Source organism: Onychomys torridus, chromosome 15, assembly GCF_903995425.1.
Source record: "Onychomys torridus chromosome 15, mOncTor1.1, whole genome shotgun sequence".
NCBI lineage: Eukaryota > Metazoa > Chordata > Mammalia > Rodentia > Cricetidae > Onychomys > Onychomys torridus.
This window is the reverse complement of record NC_050457.1, coordinates 38410471-38429114: the sequence shown is the minus strand read 5'-3', so window position 1 is coordinate 38429114 and position 18644 is coordinate 38410471. Positions and strand designations below refer to the sequence as shown.

Sequence of the window (18644 nt, the reverse complement as noted above, 5' to 3'; positions counted from 1 at the left end):
TAGCTGCATTAATTTTCAACATCCAGTCAATGAATTTACCTTTCTTTCAAAAGCATGAATGGTATAAGAAGTGGCAGGGGAGAGGGGGTTACACACAGAAAAAAAGTTTCAGGACATGATTCACAGCTTCCCAGGGCCAAGGCACTCATTTTATAAGCAAGATGATTTGGTTATAAAGTGATAATATCTGACTGAAACATTTTCTTATTTTATTTGGGGTATAAGACATATCTGAAAATTCACTAGACATCTAATTGTTTCTCTCATTATCCCTATTGCTTACTTTTATAAATTTTCATTTGCCAATTATTATCAAATTCTTTACTGCCCCTTCTGCTGTGAAAGTGTAACTTTTTTGACTTCATGGTTGAGAACAGTTTCAAGTGGTCTTGCCTTCACTCAGGACAACGTCTAAACAACCAGTGATATTAAGTCTACGGCTGATCTCTTTCTTCAGTGTGAAAAGCCAGAGCTTGCTCACTTGGTCCAGACATTACATAAGTATCAGAGATTGTCTCATTTTTCTGCTTCCCCCCGAGGACTAGTTGGCACTCCAAGTACCATGGAAGCAGGCCACAAACAGCATTAGCCATCATCAGAATGAACAGTATTGGTACTGACGATGTAGTTCAGCCAGAGATTGCCTGCCTCCCTCATGGGATCACTTAATACTCAAACACACACACACACACACACACACACACACACACACACACACACACACACACACACACCAGCATTAGGGACACTTCACTGGAAAGACAAAGACAGGGCACAACTTTTTAAAAGTGAATTCTGTGTTTTGCATTATGTCTGATGACATAGTCAGCTTTTCCTTGTCTTAAACTCTTTGCCTACTTGGAGTCCTATTTGATTATTATAAATTGCCTCTCATCTAGTAAAAAATAGATTTCAAAATCCCATTCATCTTCATGGAGAACCACATATTCATGTGTTTTCCATTTTAATAAGTGTGTTATTATCAAACTGCTCTTGAAATCTGTATAAATAAAACATAAGAAAATGTCACTTAATAATTAGTTACCTATCCCAGTTTGTGTCTCTTTTTGCTGCTATACTGTATTTATTTTTAAAAATATTATTTGAGACTAAAATAGAAAACAAGATACTTGTATTACCTTTACTCATTTGTGCATCACACAGAAAGACTTCAGGAATCTCTATTCATGCTGCACATATTCACACAAATATAAGCACTATCTTAATTATTGCCTGGGATATTCTTTTTTCTCAGTTATTGTCTGGACTATTCTGTCTACCGCATCTTTTCCCCACTGTTTGGTTCTGATCAGCACAGAAATGTGTTTTGACAGGAAACAGCTCCCCAAGAGAATTAAATATTGGTTATGTAAGTTCCCTGTTTTAAAACTTCAAACATTTCCTGTTAAAATTCCATATTTTGAGAGGCCACGAGTTGGCTTTTAGTCTTCTGTCTCTGTCAGTGGAGAATATTAGACTGGTCCATCAGGCCTTATTAGATATTCAGATTCTACTCTTAGGTCGTAATGGCTGAGAGGTGTGAATTACTTATTGCACTCAAATGTAAATGAGACATCAGTGAGGATCACAGCATTCCATTTATATTTTCAAATAAAAGGCATGATGCTGCACATAAATGCATTGCACATTTACTCTGACATATCTGCTTCAAGGAGATTTCAGTTCTGACTACATTTTTCAGGTAAATATTAGCAGAATTCAAATGCTTAGGTTCAACAGATTTGAGATGTACTTAAAAAATTAGGTGTATTATTTGACTTTTTGTTTGTTTTCATACAAAACATTTTTACAAATTAACAAACCCTGGGGTGAAAGATCCCAATAGGCTTTTGTCATTGTTTTAATCTGTGACATAAGGTGGTTCAAGCATCTGTAGGAGTCCAGAAAGTCCTGCACCTCTGAGTATATTCTCCAACATTGTAGTTACACACTTTATTCTTGCTCTTTAAATATGTCCTGTGGGCACTTTTCCTACTTAGTGAAATCCACTTATCCCCCTCCTATCACATTTACTGCTAAATGTCTGATAACATTCGCTTCACAATTATCAACTTCAACTACACACACCCTAAAACTCAGCTATTAAGTTTATTTTATGTATATTTTTAATTTCACCAATTTTAAATTAAATGGGAATTAATATGTCGATCCAATAGTTCATCTAGAACATGCTGGGTAAGAATCAAAGAAGAACAATGATGATTTGTCATCCCAGGATGTCACAAGATCCATAGAGTAAGTTAAGCAAATCAGCAGGGAACTCAGAGGAATCCATATCATTCAGGATTTGAGCGAATCTAAAAGAAACACATAGGTTACCAAACTAACAAAAAAGAAAATAGTAATCTCACCGTGTTCAGCAGGAAATGCATGGGTATGGTTCCTTTAGAACTTGTAGACTGTCTCCTGCAACCAGATTCAGTGAGACATCCAACTATAAGAAGAAAGGCATCTTGATAGCTCTTCTTAAATGAGAGGGTATTTGTTCAATGTTGGGAGAGCATGAGCCTTCTGTTTTTCTTCCCTACCTAACATCTCTCTGCTGCCTTCTCCACTAAGTCTCCTCCTCCATCACATAGCTAACCTGTAAGACAGTCCCAGGGGTTCTGTTCAGAGGCTAGCCACATACAGTGTTTGCCCTCGCTTTTCATCACAACAGCCAGGAATTCAGTTTTTGTTTTCTGTAATAATTTGGGAAGTTCCTGCCTAGACCATTCTATGGTATCATAGTAGGGAGAGTGAGCTTAAAAACAAAAATCAAACAGCACCTAAGTGGTGTACAGGCTACCTTGTCACCAGCTCCAGATTCCTTTAGACATATGCTTCCCCAAAGAACGGTCCTTCCCAGATACTCACGTGTCATTCATTTTAAGCACATTTAACGTGTGAAAGAGCTGTGGTGGACTGGACAGCTTAAGAGTGAGGAGTGGGGAGTTGGCTTGATGCCCTGCAGTGTGGAAATAAGACTTTTCCTCTGTGCTGGTCACTGGTGTTCCCCAGGGAAAGGGGCAAGCACATCACGCAAAGCCTCCATGAGCCTGCTGACTGGAGCAGATACGACTCATATTCTCACATTAACAGTTAGTGTGCATCAGAGTTCCTCAGTTGTTGCTCTCACGCTGTTCATCATGTGAAACAAATAAGTCTGCCAGAGGTCATAAGAAGAACTATGTAAACAGTAACTTGAGTTTTTTCTCATTTTTGTAAGTACATATCTATATATCTTAATTAAAATATCATTTTGTTGCCTACCCTCTTAAGCCTCATTTTCTGCATCATTATTTACAGGCATTTAAGTTGTTCTCAATGGGATAGTATAATAAAGGAGATAGGAATATTTAAAAGAACTGGTCATCATCAAGTGTCACTTGTAACTAAATAAAAATTAAATGTACTTTATTACAAGAGTGACATTTTCATTGTAAAAGAAAAGAGCCTTGAAGTAAATGTGGGCAAATCAATGATGGAAATACACAATTTTATAAACAGAAATAAAAAGTAATATATCTTTTGAATCTTCTTCCTACTACTCATATAGCTATGCAATTTTAAAATATAAAATTAGATCATATCTTTGTATTGGGGATTTTTTAGTTCAAAATTTACATATTTATCACAAACATGGATATCTTCACACTAAAACTAAACAGGCAAGATTGTACCTACCCTAAAGAAGAAGCATGGTTAGTGTGACTTCATGAAAATTTAAAACTTCTCATAAAAAAATGAAACAAACATAAAAGTCTTCATGCCAGAATATATGCAGAGCTTTCACAAGTCTCTAAGAAAAAATGCACATGTGCACACATGTGTGCATGCACATGTGTATTATATATATATATATATATATATATATATATATATATATATATATATATATAAACTTATAAAATGTGCACATAGGTGCACCAACATATAAAGCATCTCCATAACTCCCTCACTGTGCTGCCAGAAGATGGCCATGTCAGTAGCTGCAACCATACCACAGTCACATAGAAATTGTACATTTCTTTTGAACTGTCGGGTTTCAAAGTTACAGCTGTTACACAGCAACACAGGAGTGCAGAAGAAGAAAGATTTTTGTTTTCCTACCTCAACCATGGTTTTAAGAATCTGCATATAGGGCAGGGAGATGCTCAGTGGTTAATATTATGTACTGCTTTTGTAGGGAACCCAAGTCTGCTTCTCAGAACCCATGTCAGGCACCTTACCACTGCCAGCAACTCCAGCTTCAGGAAGACTTCATCCCTCGGCCTCAAGGGAGCCTGCACTCAGGCGCACACACTCACACACAAACACACAATGAAAACTAAGATAAATATTCATATGAGTCAATATTAGGAAAACCATGTACTCTTCCATAAATATTCCCATAAGTACATAACATTATCACATGGTAAGATATCCTGAATTTCTTGGTCACTGAATATATGTTTGAGATACTTACTTAACATTTAGAAGTTAAAATATGTTCTTGCCATTTTTGTTATGCCCTAGATCCTTGGCCACTATAACCGAGGGAACTTAAGCACTGGAAAATTTGTGGAGGAAATAAAATCAATCGCAAGCGAGCCCACTGAAAAGCACTTCTTCAATGTCTCAGATGAGTTGGCCCTGGTCACTATTGTTAAGGCTCTAGGAGAAAGAATATTTGCCTTGGAAGGTATGACTATCTTTCCTAATGCTGTCTGCTCCTCCTAAAATTCAAATTTAATGTGATGGGTTTGGGGTATTCTTGGCACATTACTAACTCATTTTCACTGTGTTCAGTAGCCATCAGGGAAGAAGTCTCTGTTATATGTGTCTGTCATGAAGCTACTTTACAGAGAGCTGTGTCTGCTAGAAGCAGTCTTTGTCAGGCTGTGATGATGCCCAGGAGAGCTAGCGAACACGGTGGTTAGCATTGACATATGCAAGAACCCAAACTCCCCACCATGTTTTATTCCTTTTCTGTGACACAAGTTTAGAATGAAGAGCCACTAGCTCAACTTTTGTTTTCTGACTGTGTCTCTGTTTCCTTAGGGCTGCTAGGAGAGTGTTCTGATGTCAATCGTTCCTGTGTTCATTCCCTCTGTAATTTGCTCTATGCACATTTGTAAAGATCTTCATGGAGTTTTGCCTCGAGTCCTTGGGTTGCAAAACTTCATTTACTATGGTTGTCTAGTCATGCCACCTCTTTGAAGATTTTTCTTTGACTTTTTCAGTGGTCCCTGTCTGTTGAGGCTACTGAACAATGCTAGTCCCTTAGGTGGGAGGTGTCCAGTAACAAACTACTTTTGAACTCATGTCCTCTGAATCATAAAGTCTTCTTTGAAATTTTGAAGGTCTGGAGACACAGAACTCAGACCCTCAGAACCCCACAGAAACCACAGAGAATTCTTCTGTCCTTCTGGGGCACCCCAGTCCCATAGACTGTCTTCAAGGGGGCATGATGAAAGTGTCGCTTGTATAGTTGTGAAAAGTTCTATCTTGCTGTCCATGACAGAACCTGTTAATTACAAATGAAAGAGAATGTGAGGATGAGATATGACTTTTAAAAAGGTAGACAATTTTGAGCAAGTGTCCAGGAAACAAGAAAAGTAGGTGTGTGTGCGCATGCACACGCGCTGAGGACTGAACCCAGGGCCTTATATCTGCTGGACAACTGCTCCCTAGCTTCATTATATCTCTAGTTCAAGAAAATGATGTAAAGCAATGGTTTTCAATATTTCTTGAGTAGGCCCTGGCAACAAACGTTTTGCTTTGCAAGCCAGCACACACATATTCATGCGTATAAAAATACCGCCAATCTCAGTGTGACTCGCGATAGTCTGTTATGTGCACTGCACGGTGCCACTCTCACCTTCTCCTGTTCGCACAGTATGCTCTTTCAGAGACAATGAAATGGCTTTGCTCACCCCGTTGCTTTGGATCTGAGTCCCACTCAGTGCTCAGGAGCTTGGATTCCCTATGAGGGTGGCAAGGACTGGCTTTCCAGGCAGAAAGAATTTCTCTGACTCCCCCTTTTTTTTTTCCTCTGCCTCCAGAGACAGAACACTTGAATCATAGCTGTTACTGAATGCCTCCGCTGTCCTGTGTTCTGAGTCCAAGTCACTGTTCCATGGCTTTGGTCTCTCAATAGCCATGGAGATGTTATTTAGCAATAGGCCAGGCCGTGCTTGTCTAGATTAACAAGGTCTTCTACATTACTGTGCACTTTTAATAACATGGGCCAAGAAAGAGTCTGTAAAGGGTGGGTTTTTTTGCTTGTTTTTTTTTTTGTTTGTTTGGTTTTTTTTTTGTTGTTGTTGTTTTGTTTTGTTGTTTTAGACTATACTATAACTATAACATTCCTGTTTCCTTTTCTCCCTCAAAAACCTCTTCATATAACCCTCCCACTCTCCTTCAAATTCACGGCCTCCTTTTCATTAACATTATTGCATGCATATATGTATATCTGTACTCATGTACATTTCTAAATATAACCTGTTTGGTCTGTATATTGTTACTTGTATGAGTTGTTTTTTTTTTAGTTACTATTAGACTAGTCAGTTAAACATAGTAAGTGCCATTTCTAAATACTCTCTAAGTCAGCAGGCAAATATAACCTAGAACTGGCCGAATGTGACCCGCATTGTAAGAGGTGTGGTTCTTTTTGCCTGAAATGATATTTTAAGATTCTTTATAACCTTACCAAATCACAAGTAAAGTTCCTCACTAGAATGTCCAAATGCTTTAAGAAATCTCTATATTGAAATATGAAATCATTTTCTGAAACGCTCCAAAGATTAAAACATCTTTCTACATCTTAAAGCTGCTCTCTCAAGACTAAAGTCATGGAGGTTGTCTGTTTTGTTTCCGGTTCCGGTTTTGTTTTTGTTTTCAGGGCTAAGTTTCTCTGGCCTTGATCCTCTTGCCTCAACTTCCCTGGTACTGGCATTATACAGCAGTGCTTCCAGGATCTTTCTCTCATTATTTTCATAAGGAGATCACAAAAAGGCTTTTTCCCCTGCCATTTGGGAAATCTCCCTTTCCTGTCAATATTTATTTTAGATGGTAAATAGCTACAATTATGAAAGTCTGGTTGGCCAGGGACAGTGCCACCTAGTGAGTCAAGCATGCGCAGGAGTTGACTAAACAGATCAGGAAAAGATATGAATCTCCCTTTCTTATCTGCTTCCGGGGGAAATGCTCACATTCCCAACCAGATACAGGACAAAAGTCAGAGTGGTTGGTTGGTTTACTCCACATCAGCCTATCGGGGAAGGGTTGAGAGTGAGAAATTTGGCATATGGCCAGGCTATTACCATGATGCTAATGTAGCATGCAGAATGCCATGTAGTTCCTTCCTCTGTTCTCACTTGAAAACACAACATCAGCAGAGCGAGGCGGGGAGAGGGGAATGCTGGCGTCTACTACTATGTTCTTGCTATCCATCTTGCAAAAATAAGCATGGAAGTAGCTTCAATCATTATGTATCAAAAACACATTTTAATTTAAGGTAAAATGCATCTTAGTCATTTAAAGGGCAATTTGTATAAGGGGTTAAAATGATAGATTCAGATTCTTGATCGCTTGCCACATTCAATCTAGCCCTATAAAAATTCAATTGCAGATGCATTTTTTATAGTTTTATGCCACTAAATAAATAGTAAACATGTTTAATTTCACAAGTTTAATGATTCACATGAATCAATTGACAGACAGGCTGACTTGGCCAAAATGATATGTTATTTTTAACTTATTTTTAAGACCAAGTAAACCAGTGACTCCCTGGAAGCAAGTAGATCAACATTCCCTCAGTTCCCCCAGGAAACTGTGGCTTCTGGTCTGTAAATATTTTGAGAAGAGTACAACTCCATACAATGCTCCAACTTGTCTGGACTTTAGCAACAAGCTTTAAAATTGGTGCTTTAAAAATATAAAGTTCCTTTAAAAATATAGAGTTAGGTGGGACACAAATGGGAGCTATGTGAAAAACGTCACCGCCTGAGATGAATGATCCCCACATCCAGCATTCGGACCAGCATGCACCAAGATCCTTCCACTCCATCAAACCATGGCTCCTAGAGAGGATATAGGGCCTGAAGTGTAGGTGGGGCTGATGAGTTGGGAATCTCTTTAAATACATGAGTGAAGTTTTGTTCAGCCCTGTAGGTTATTAAATTTTGCTCTGATAGAATTCCCAGACCAAGTAGACAAGACAGTTGAGTCCTGCTGTAGTAATACAGCTTTCCAAAGCACCAAGGAATCAGTCAGCTACAGAACAGAACAGACAGTCAGGCTGACTTGGCTAAAATTATGTTATTTTTAACTCATTTTTAAGACCAAATAAACTCTCTGCAAGCAAGTAAATCAACATTCCCTCAGCAAGGATGGGAAGCCAATGATTAAGACTGGGAGAAGAGTCCTTTCACTAACCTCTGTCTTATACTTAACCTTGTCTGGGAGTTTTGGTTGAGCAGTACATGGCTGACAGTGCCCTAATATGTTTCATAGTTCTGCCAGGTAGGTCCACAGATTCCAGCACTTTGGTGTCCAGCAGATCAGTGGCAGCCTGAAAGACATTGGTAGTCACTTACTGTGTCATCTTTCCCACATTATAGCTACAGCCGACCAATCCGCAGCATCCTTTGAGATGGAAATGTCTCAGACCGGTTTCAGTGCTCATTTTTCACAGGTATGTTGATCATGTCCAGGAAAGCAGTAACTTTCCTGCAAAATTACCCTGCAAGCAATGCCCAGCCATTGATTGTGTAACATTTTGCTTTGAAGTTTATGTTGAGGGGCAGCTCTGCAGGCTGTGGTTGTGATGTCTAATCCAAATGGAGAAAATGGCATCGCATAAGCTTCTTATTAAGAGAATATGTCACACAGCTCCTATATTTTACCAGTTCATAGTTGTGAACCAGACAGTCTGAGCTCTGCTGAATTGAATTGTGCACCTAATAAAATGAAAGACTTAAGACATTGTTTAAAATGTGGAATCTTTTTCTTGGTGTTAAGGTATTCATTGGTCATGCTAATATTCCTTAGAAGACTAAGATGTAGGAGAGAGAGAGAGAGAGAGAGAGAGAGAGAGAGAGAGAGAGAGAGAGAGAGAGAGTCCAGAATAACGTAGAAAGGCAAGAAGAGAAGACATCATGACCATTATACAGGGTTATTGACATTTCAATGCGCAAGTTACATAGTGTACCCCGGCTTCCTTTTTAATTAAAATTGGTATTTTAATTTGTTTGTTTGTTTGTTGTTTCTTGCTTTTTGTTTGTTTTCAAGACAGGGTTTCTCTATATAGCCCTGGCTGTCCTGGAACTTGCTCTGTAGACCACGCTGGTCTAGAACTCAGGGATCTGCCTGTCTTTGCCTAGGTCCTGAGATAAAAGGTGTGGACTACCACCATCTGCCTTAAAATAGGGATTGTAATATTGTGTTCTTGCAAAGAAAGTTGTTTTTAGGACTATATGAATTAATTTTTATAAAGCACTTTGAACCATTCCTATTGTATAGTTAATGCTACCAAAGTGGTTGCCAATATCATTTTATTGCTCTCTGTCTCATACATTAGGACTGGGTCATGCTTGGAGCAGTGGGGGCCTATGACTGGAACGGAACTGTCGTCATGCAGAAGGCTAACCAGATTGTCATCCCTCAGAACACCACCTTTCAACCTGAGCCCGCCAAAATGAATGAACCTCTTGCTTCTTATTTAGGTAAGGCTTGGAGGCAACTGCTAGAAGCTTCTTCAAAAGAAAGTTCCCATGATTTTTTTCCCATAACATTGTTTTCTCCTGTGTCTGTAGTTTTAAAACGTGTCATGCAATTGCTTTAAAGACTAAGGTGTTTTAAAAGATTTGGGTAAAGGTTCAGACTTCTGAGCAGCCTTAGCGAGTCAAAGTCATAGAAGCTGGAGGTCATTAGCACAGTGTCTGCTGAGGCAATGAACAAGTGCAAGGAACAGTGTCAGCTAACACATGCCGTCTAAGATATTTAGATATTTCCTTTAAAACCAGAAGAACTTTGGACCTGGTAGACAGAAAATGCAGTTAGGAAAAACCTTGGCATGGCCTGCTTTATATGTATCCTTAATTTCTTTCTATAAGTTCTCATTGTGAAAGAAAATTTTCAACTGCATCATGTAGCTTCTTCTTTGATTCTATTCTAGTTTATATCTATAGCTTCTTCTAGTCACATTCAGTTAAAAGTCGGGAATAAGGAGTTGGGATGTATGTGTAGCATCGCCTTATTCAGGATCTATGCAAGGCTCAAAACCAACAGGGGATTGTTGGTGGTGGTGGTGAAGGTCTTCTCATCACTGTGAAGGCACGGGAAACAGGTGGGAGGCCTAAACAAAAATGGAAAGGACCTCCTCCCCCCATGCTGTTCCCCTACCCCACCTAACACACTTGTCCTTGAGTCCTTTCTTGTCCTGTCTGTATTCTCAGCATTGGGGTACAGTGATACAGCGAACACCCTTGTCCTGAAGTATCCCCATTTTACCATTGCAGCATTCTTTCAAGGAGCTTTTGATCCTGGAGTCAAGGATTTTTTTTTTCTTTCTAAATCCTAGTTTCTTTCTATTTTATGAAGAAAATTGTAGATGTAACCATCTTGTTAAATAAGAAACACAGAGCCAATTGCAGAGTTAAAAGCCAAGAGGTCAGAGCAATAGCTGAGAGCTGAAAACCTTACCCTTCACTGCTGCTCTTCCATCTTCGCCCAAGACTACTTCTGTGTGTCTTTTCTTTTTATTGACTTTCTGTTCTGCCTTCTCATTGGTTGTAAACACAGCCACATGACCTCCTCATCACTGCCTGTCTATACAGACCTTGGGGTCTTCTATGGTTGGTATTGAGATTAAAGGCATGTGTCGCCATGCTGGCTGTATTCTTGAACTCACAGAGATCCTGCCTAGCTCTGCCTCCCAAGTGATGGGATTAAAGGCATGCACCACCACCGCCCAGCTTCTGCTATGGCTTGCTCTGACCTCAAGGCAACTTTATTAACATACAAATGAAATCCCATTTCAATACAAATAAAATATCACTATAGAAAATACCAAGTTTGGGGATACCTCTACATCTCTTTTTGCTCAGAGCACTTGTGATAGCTGCAGAGGAGGCAGGACTTGAGAGTTTGGGTCTCTGTTGACGAAACACACAACAGCAAGCAGCAGAGGCAGAATGAAGCCTAAGATGCAGCAAATTGCATAAATGAAGCTCCCATCTTCTTCCTCACAGAAGACAACCCATTCTCCTCCTACCAGAAACCAAACAGACTTGAACAAGTCAAAGCCCAAACGACAAAGATGACTTAGAATAAAAGATGACTTAGAGCAGATATACATGGAAATTATTTTCCTAACCCAAGCCCACCTTCCTCCAAGTCTCGAAGAAATTAGAAGCTGGAAAAGGAAGTGTATTATGTGTCTTTGAAACAGTGTTGAGAATGTGAGATCTAAGGTGCCAGGGCTGAGCTCATGTTTCACACTTTGTCTGTCATGGTGAGAGACATGCTTAATCTGCTTTCTAAACTAATCATCAGAGGACAGAGTGATTGTGCTCCAGTTACCTCTAGCAGCTCTGACACACCAGTCAGGTCACCTGATTCTTACAGAAGTATTCATTTCCCTGTATCAAAATACCTGACACTCTGGGATAACTGGGAAAGCACCACAAATAGAGTGCCTATGTTGTGCCAAATATATTAAACAAATTTAAAATGGCAAAAGGGATGAGGCAGACCATTGTTCTGGATGAGAAACAAAGAAACAAGCCATCTCTCTAGGTATGCTATGGGCTAAGACATAGAGAATTGACAGAAGGTGATGGGGGCTTTAGCTCAGAGAGTGTCTGAAGTTCTTCATAACTTAAGATTCTGTGAGATTCTCACATGCAGAAAACCTTGGAATCAAAAGCCAGTTTAGCCTAAAGCTTCTTTCTGTCCTAGAAGGAACAACTATAGATCATTTATTGTCATATATAATGGATGGATTTGTAAATGTAAATTACTATGATTCCTATGAAAGGTAGTTGATTGTGTATTTGCAGAGCCACAGAAAGGATCACTCTTCATTGCCAAAAATTCACTTTAAGACCCTAGCCAAAAACAAATGAACTAACAAACAAAAAAACAAATTCAACGTCCAGGCCCTAATCCATGGACCTATTAATGTGTTACTTTGTGAGGCATAAAGGACTTTCCAATTATAACTATGTGAAGGATCCTGATATAAATTATCCTTGGATATATTTTGTCTTAGGGTTTCTATTGCTGAGACAAAATGACCAAAAAGCAAGTTGAGGAGGAAAGGGTTTGTTCAGCTTACACTTAGACATTGCTGTTCTTCACCAAAGGAAGTCAGGACAGGAACTGCAACAGGGCAGGATCCTGGAGGCAGGAGCTGATGCAGAGGCCATGGAGGAGTGCTGTTTATTGGCTTGCTTCCTCTGGCTTGGTCAGACTGCTTTTTTTTATGGACCACAGGACCACCAGCCCAGGATGGCACCACCCATCATGGATTCCCCCCACATTGACACTAATTGTGAAAATGCCTTACAGCATTGAGAAATCTCATGGAGACATTTTCTCAACTGAGGCTCCTTCCTCTCTGATGACTCTAGCTTGTGTCAGACTGACACACAAAACCAGCCAGTACATATTGCCATAGTCCAATATAATCAAGTGATGGAATCAGAAAAATCTTTCCTAGATGTGTTTAGAGGGAGATAGAATTGTAGGAGATGGCCAGAGAGATGCAGTGTTGCTGGTAATGGATGAGGAGGAGGTGGAAACCTATGTGATCTCTAGGTCACAAAGGCCAAAGAAATGTGTTCTCACCATAGCCTCCAAGAAGGAGCATATCTCCCACTTGCTTCTCACTATAGTGCAGGGAGAGCCATGTAGGACTTGTAGCTTACAGAACTGCACAGTAAGACATTTGGAATGTACATGGTACGCCATCAAGTTTATAGTAATTTGTTGTAGCATCAGTGGAAAACTAATACAGGTTTGTTAGATAGTACAGTTTCTATCACTGGTCCTCTTACAACTAAGTATTTAGACAAAAAGACCAAAGGAAGAAAACAAATGTGTTTGACATGGTCACTACTCTTCTTATATTCACTTATTTTAATCATTAACTTATACAGTGCTATATTTTTGGTAGTATAGGTTAGGATTCTATGGCCAAATTCTTTAAATCAAACAAAGTCCTAAGTCTGTCATCCCCCTAAAGTTTGAGTTCATGTTTGATTAAAGCATGCTTAAATGATTTAAATTTTAAAGATTGTACTTCACCTAAGAAAACATCAAAATAGCCTTACTTCTTTCTATGGCTGTAACAGGAAACTTAAAAGGTCTTATTAATGAAATCAAAACTGAGGCCAGTTATTGGGGTGAATGCTGGAAGATCAGAGAAGCAGAACAAGCCACAGTTTTCTCACCTCGCCAGTTCCTCAGCTGGTCTTGTTTCCTCAGACTGTATGCTTCTGAGTCCTCCTCCACATTAATCTCAGCTGAACTGTGTTGCTCCAAAGCTTAACTAACTACATGCTTTTTCCCTTTAGTTCCTGGTCCTCGCGCCTTATATACCCTTTTCTTTCTGCTCCCACTCCCTGGGATTAAAGGCGTGGGTCACCAAGCTTAGCTGTTTCTAAAGTGGCCTTGAACTCAGAGATCCGGCTAGCTCTGCCTCCCAAGTGCTGGGATTAAAGGTGTGTACCACCACCGCCCAACTTCTGTTATGGCTTACTCTTCCCATTTTCTAGCCACCATTTCTGGCTCTGTTCTAGTGGCTGTCTGTTCTCTGACCCCAGATATGTTTATTTCGGGGAACACACAATATTTCAGGGAACACAATACCCACCACATATGGCCCCTTTTATTCAATGAAACTGGAAAAATTACTAGTTGACAATGTATATACGCAAATATATGTAAATAGATGTGCATATTTATGGTTTTCCTATGCATAAGAAAAGATAAATTTACATATTCTGTCTATTGTATATTAATGTATTTTCTGTTCATTTCATTACCTTAGTCAAAAGTTAAGGTATAAGACATTTACCAACAGGTGTCCAATAGGTGTAAGATGTCTTTCATGTGCTTCCCCTAACCTATCCCCAAATATTTTTTCAAATCTGAAATAAGGCTTCCAAATATTTTGCTGTGGGTATTGTAAAATTATGGGAGAGACTGAGTTCACTGCTCTGAAATCTGGGTGAAAGGCAACCAGTAAGACCATGTGAAATCTTACAAAGAGGGCAAAATGAGAGGCCAACCCTCTAGAGAAATCTGTGTTCATCAATGAAAAGGAGGCAGTGGGAAGTGAAGCATGAACACCCCTATCGGGACAGAGCCATCCACCCAAATTCTTCTCACCCCATAACCTGCCTCAGTATGTGCTTAGCCATGCTGAGTTTGAGTGTGGTGGTGAGAATATGGGGGAGCCCGAACTCTGTCCCCTTCATTCGTACTTTGTTCTAACACATCCATACTATGTTCTAATAAGCCTGACAAGCTCTAAAGGAGCATGTGAGCTAAAGGCACAAAATGAAGATAAGCCATTCATTCCTACTCCATCACCAAGGCTCCTGTTCTTCCCAGAAAGTATGAAACTAGGCAACACTCATCCTTCACAAAGGAAGATGAAGGTATGAAAACAGATGAAAAATTCACAAAGGATAATATGCCTGACCAATTTTGTTCCCTTAGCACTTATATAAACATTATTTGTACAAAAACAATTATTTAACTTATAGTAAAATATTTACTACTTAAATTAAAAATATGACCTCTTTCACAGTTGGAAGTGGCTCTCTATCACTTTTTGAATTATGCTTGTCTTCTATTCCAGTAATAAGTCACTTCTAACTATGACAGCATTGCTTCCTTCTGCAGAACTCAAGCCTATGGATAGCAAGAGTTATCTATTAATTTAGCTCCATTCTCTACAGATACAAAAAGCAAAACTATTTTTCCTTCAGAAAATAATAGTAATCTGAACTATAGCCACAATTCAAGCTCTTTTCCTAACTGCCCAGGAGTGACCTCTTGGGAGGGTTTGCTATGCACTTGATCCAGAACTCCCCTCAAAATCATGTATATCAAGATACTCAAAACATCATGTTCATTTTAATAACATCTGAGAAACTTCCCAGGCCATCAAGGCTGTGAATATCTGGAAAGTCACTGTGTATCTCAATAGAGACTTTACCATTATATTGTGGGTCTTTCCATCTCTGCAGAGATGGACTTATAGCTAGGTCCAAGGCCTCAAAAAAGGAGTGAATGCCCAATAATGGTAAGGAAACTTTGCTGTACATGTATACAAATTTATAAGGTAATGCCAAACTTGGGAGTTGTCCATGTATTCCCTGGTGATTGAGCTAAATCAACAGAGACACCTATGATGAGTGCTTGGCCATGCAAAGGATGCAGGAAGGCACAGAGCCCATGATCAAATTGACCCATGCATGAGCTAGCTCTGTCATAACAAGATGACTCTGACAGAACTAGAACAAAGTGTTCTTAGACCTTAAGTGGATGTGGCATAGAAGGAAAAGGAAAATAGAAAAAAAAACAAAAACAAAAACGTAGGGCTCATGAAAAATGTCAACATGACATAATATATGTAGTTGAAAGCAGAAGCAGGTAAAAGAAAATTTTACAGAGCATGAAAAATGAGATGAGTAGATGTATGAAAAAAAACTCAGTTTTAATTTAATTTAATAATTTAGCACCCAACAAAACACCCACAACTATAAATCATGGTACTCACATACAATGCTTGAGAAGGTTTAGTGAAACTGAATGACTCTCATACAGCAGTTCACAGAATAATCCTAGTAGTCATGTCTTGGAAGTGGCTCACCTCGAATTGTAAGAATGAGGAAAATTGATCCTGTAATCGATTATTTGAAATTTATTGTCAAAATATTTAAAATAAGGGGAAAAAAGTCCTCAGACTTGCTTTTTGTTACCTCAAACATAGTACAAATAATGCTAAAACAAACAAAAAATAAAACAACAACAAAACACCTAAATTCCATTAGTCCATCAGCAAATGGTCAGAAAGTAAAGGCAAGACCTCTATGATACAACTCAGACAAACAACCTTTAACCTATAAAACTGCAGTTTGAAAAGGGGTTAGCAATGCAGGAAGAGATTATATTTTCTGTCATCTGAGTATATAAAATAATTAGTGTTGATAGTACAGACACTTGTATCTAGATCAGTGGTTCTCAACCTTCCTAATGCTGTGACCCTTTAATACAGTTCCTCATGTATTAAATTATTTTCATTGCTATTTCATGACTGTAAATTTGCTACTGTTATGGATCATAATGTAAATATTTGTGTTTTCTGCTGATCTTAGGCAAGCCCTGTGAAAGAGTCATGCAACCCCCAAAGGGATTGTGACCCACATGTTGAGAATCATTGATCTAAATAAAATGTAATTAATTTGCTCCACAATGGTGATTGTAGGGTTTCAAGGTGTGTGTGAGTGTGCATGACTGTGCACAAGTGCATGTAGGTACCTTCCCCCCACCCCTTTTCTGTGATGATATTGTGTTTCCCAATATATTGTGCATCCTAATAAACTTATCTGGGGGTCAGAAAACAAACAGCCACTAGATATAGAGGCCAGAAAATGGTGACACACACACACCTTTAATCCTAGCATTTCAGAGGCAGAGATCCGTCTGGATCTCTGTGAGTTCAAGGCCACACTGGAAACAGCCAGGCATGTGACACATGCCTTTAATCTCAGGAAATGATGGCAGGAAGCAGAAAGGTATATAAGGCGTAAGGACCAGGAACTAGAGCCTGGTTAAGCTTTTAGGCTTTTAGCAGCAGTTCATCTGAGATTTATTCTGGATGAGGACTCAGGCTTCCAGTTTGAGGAAACAGGATCGGCTGAGAAGTTGGCGAGGTGAGGTTAGCTGTGACCTGTTCTGTCTCTCTGATCTGGCTCCAGGTTTGTTTTTATTAATTAGGCATTTTAAGATTCATGTTACACTTTTCTGTCATCATTGCTGAATCATTTCTATCTATAAACAACGAAAAACTTGGTTTGGGGGAAATTATCATTGAAGAGCCATACAAGTGTGGTAGGAACAAGGAGCTTCTCACCAGCACAAAATCTAAGAAAATATAAAAATGATTAGCCTAACCATTTAGTAATTCATAATATATTGCAAAGGACTTTAAGGGTCTGGGTACACATCTGGGATCTCTCTTTGGTTAGGTTACACAGTGAACTCTGCCACTGTCCCTGGAGATGTCCTCTATGTCGCTGGACAGCCTCGATACAATCATACAGGCCAGGTCGTCATCTACAAGATGGAGGATGGGAACATCAAAATTCTCCAGACACTTGGTGGAGAGCAGGTAAACTCGAAATAAATTGTTTTCTGTAATCTGTATGAATTCTGTGACTTTTGACCTAAAGTTTGAAAAACCCAATTATTCAAAATCCACTGTGAAGAAGGCTTTCCATTAATTCTTTGGAGAGGTGTGAAGTAGCCATAACTTTGATGTCATAAACACTGTCAGTTGGAATGAGGTAGAGGTAGATATGTATGGACGATAGAGGTTACATGTAGTTTTATTCAAAATACACAAGAAACACTAAGACCTAAAACATCAAGAAGCATAAAAGGGTAGTTGCATGGATGCACTCATAAGAGAGAAGGAGGCTTTAAAAATGATAAGCCTTTTAAATGTCTGTGAAGTTGTACTTTAAGGATCACTGAAAGAACATTCAAAAATGCATCATCACATTCATATCCAACAGTTTCTAGAAACAGCCTGGAACCCAGAGCGCAGTAGCAAAGTGAAAGCCTTGGGGAAGCATCTTCACCTAGCTTAGAGAATCCAAAGAAAACTACAGGCCTGACCTTTAGGGCAGGGCACCGTTTAGGAGAGGAGAGGAGAAAAAGGCTCCTGCAAGGATGAAAAACAAGCATTGTTTTTAGTGTACGTGGTAGCTTATACCTATGATCCTAGTACCCTAGCAGCTGAGACAGGGGAATTGCCACAAGTTCAAGAAAAGCCTGGGCTAGATAGTGAATTCCAATCCAGCCTGGTCTACAGAAAAAGACTGTATCTCAATCCCTCACATCCCACCAAAAAAAATAAAAAATAAAAATGTTATATGTGATACAGAAGCAGAATTATGAGAACAAAGATAAAAATAAGCCTACAATAGAAATATCTGTAAGAGGAACATTAAGAATGTAAAGTATTAAATACAGGTCAATCTATGAAAAGTGATTTAAGCTTTTAGATAGTGTAAAACCACTTCCCCACTAAAATGGGTCCTTTTCTTTAGAATGTTGTTCAAGAGGGGAGCCCTGAAGTCTTTTCCTATTTTTCTGTTCCTTGTAACTGCTGGGACCACAACTTAGCCACTATTGAGTAAGCACTCATCTGAGACCAATATACTCTGCACTATTTTAGAGATACTCAGCCGCTTTTATGAATTTGTCACATATTCCCCTGGTACTGTATTTATACAATGATGAAACCAGAAACCCCCTTCAATCTCATTTGTTGTTTTTTTTTCCTTGAGAAACTCACCGTGGTAGTGCTAATTTAATATGTGGACAAGCAAGGACAGTCACAATAGAAATAAAGG

At 39.1% G+C, this 18644-nt stretch overlaps 1 protein-coding gene across 1 annotated transcript in view; it reads left to right on the top strand.

Moving 5' to 3' along the window:
- The window catches only part of Itga1 (integrin subunit alpha 1), a 142941-nt gene that overhangs the window by 90613 nt on the left and 33684 nt on the right, over positions 1 to 18644 (top strand). The window contains 4 exon segments of the mRNA XM_036207009.1: positions 4519 to 4684; positions 8607 to 8680; positions 9566 to 9710; positions 17253 to 17395. Coding sequence (XP_036062902.1) covers positions 4519 to 4684; positions 8607 to 8680; positions 9566 to 9710; positions 17253 to 17395 — 528 coding nt within the window.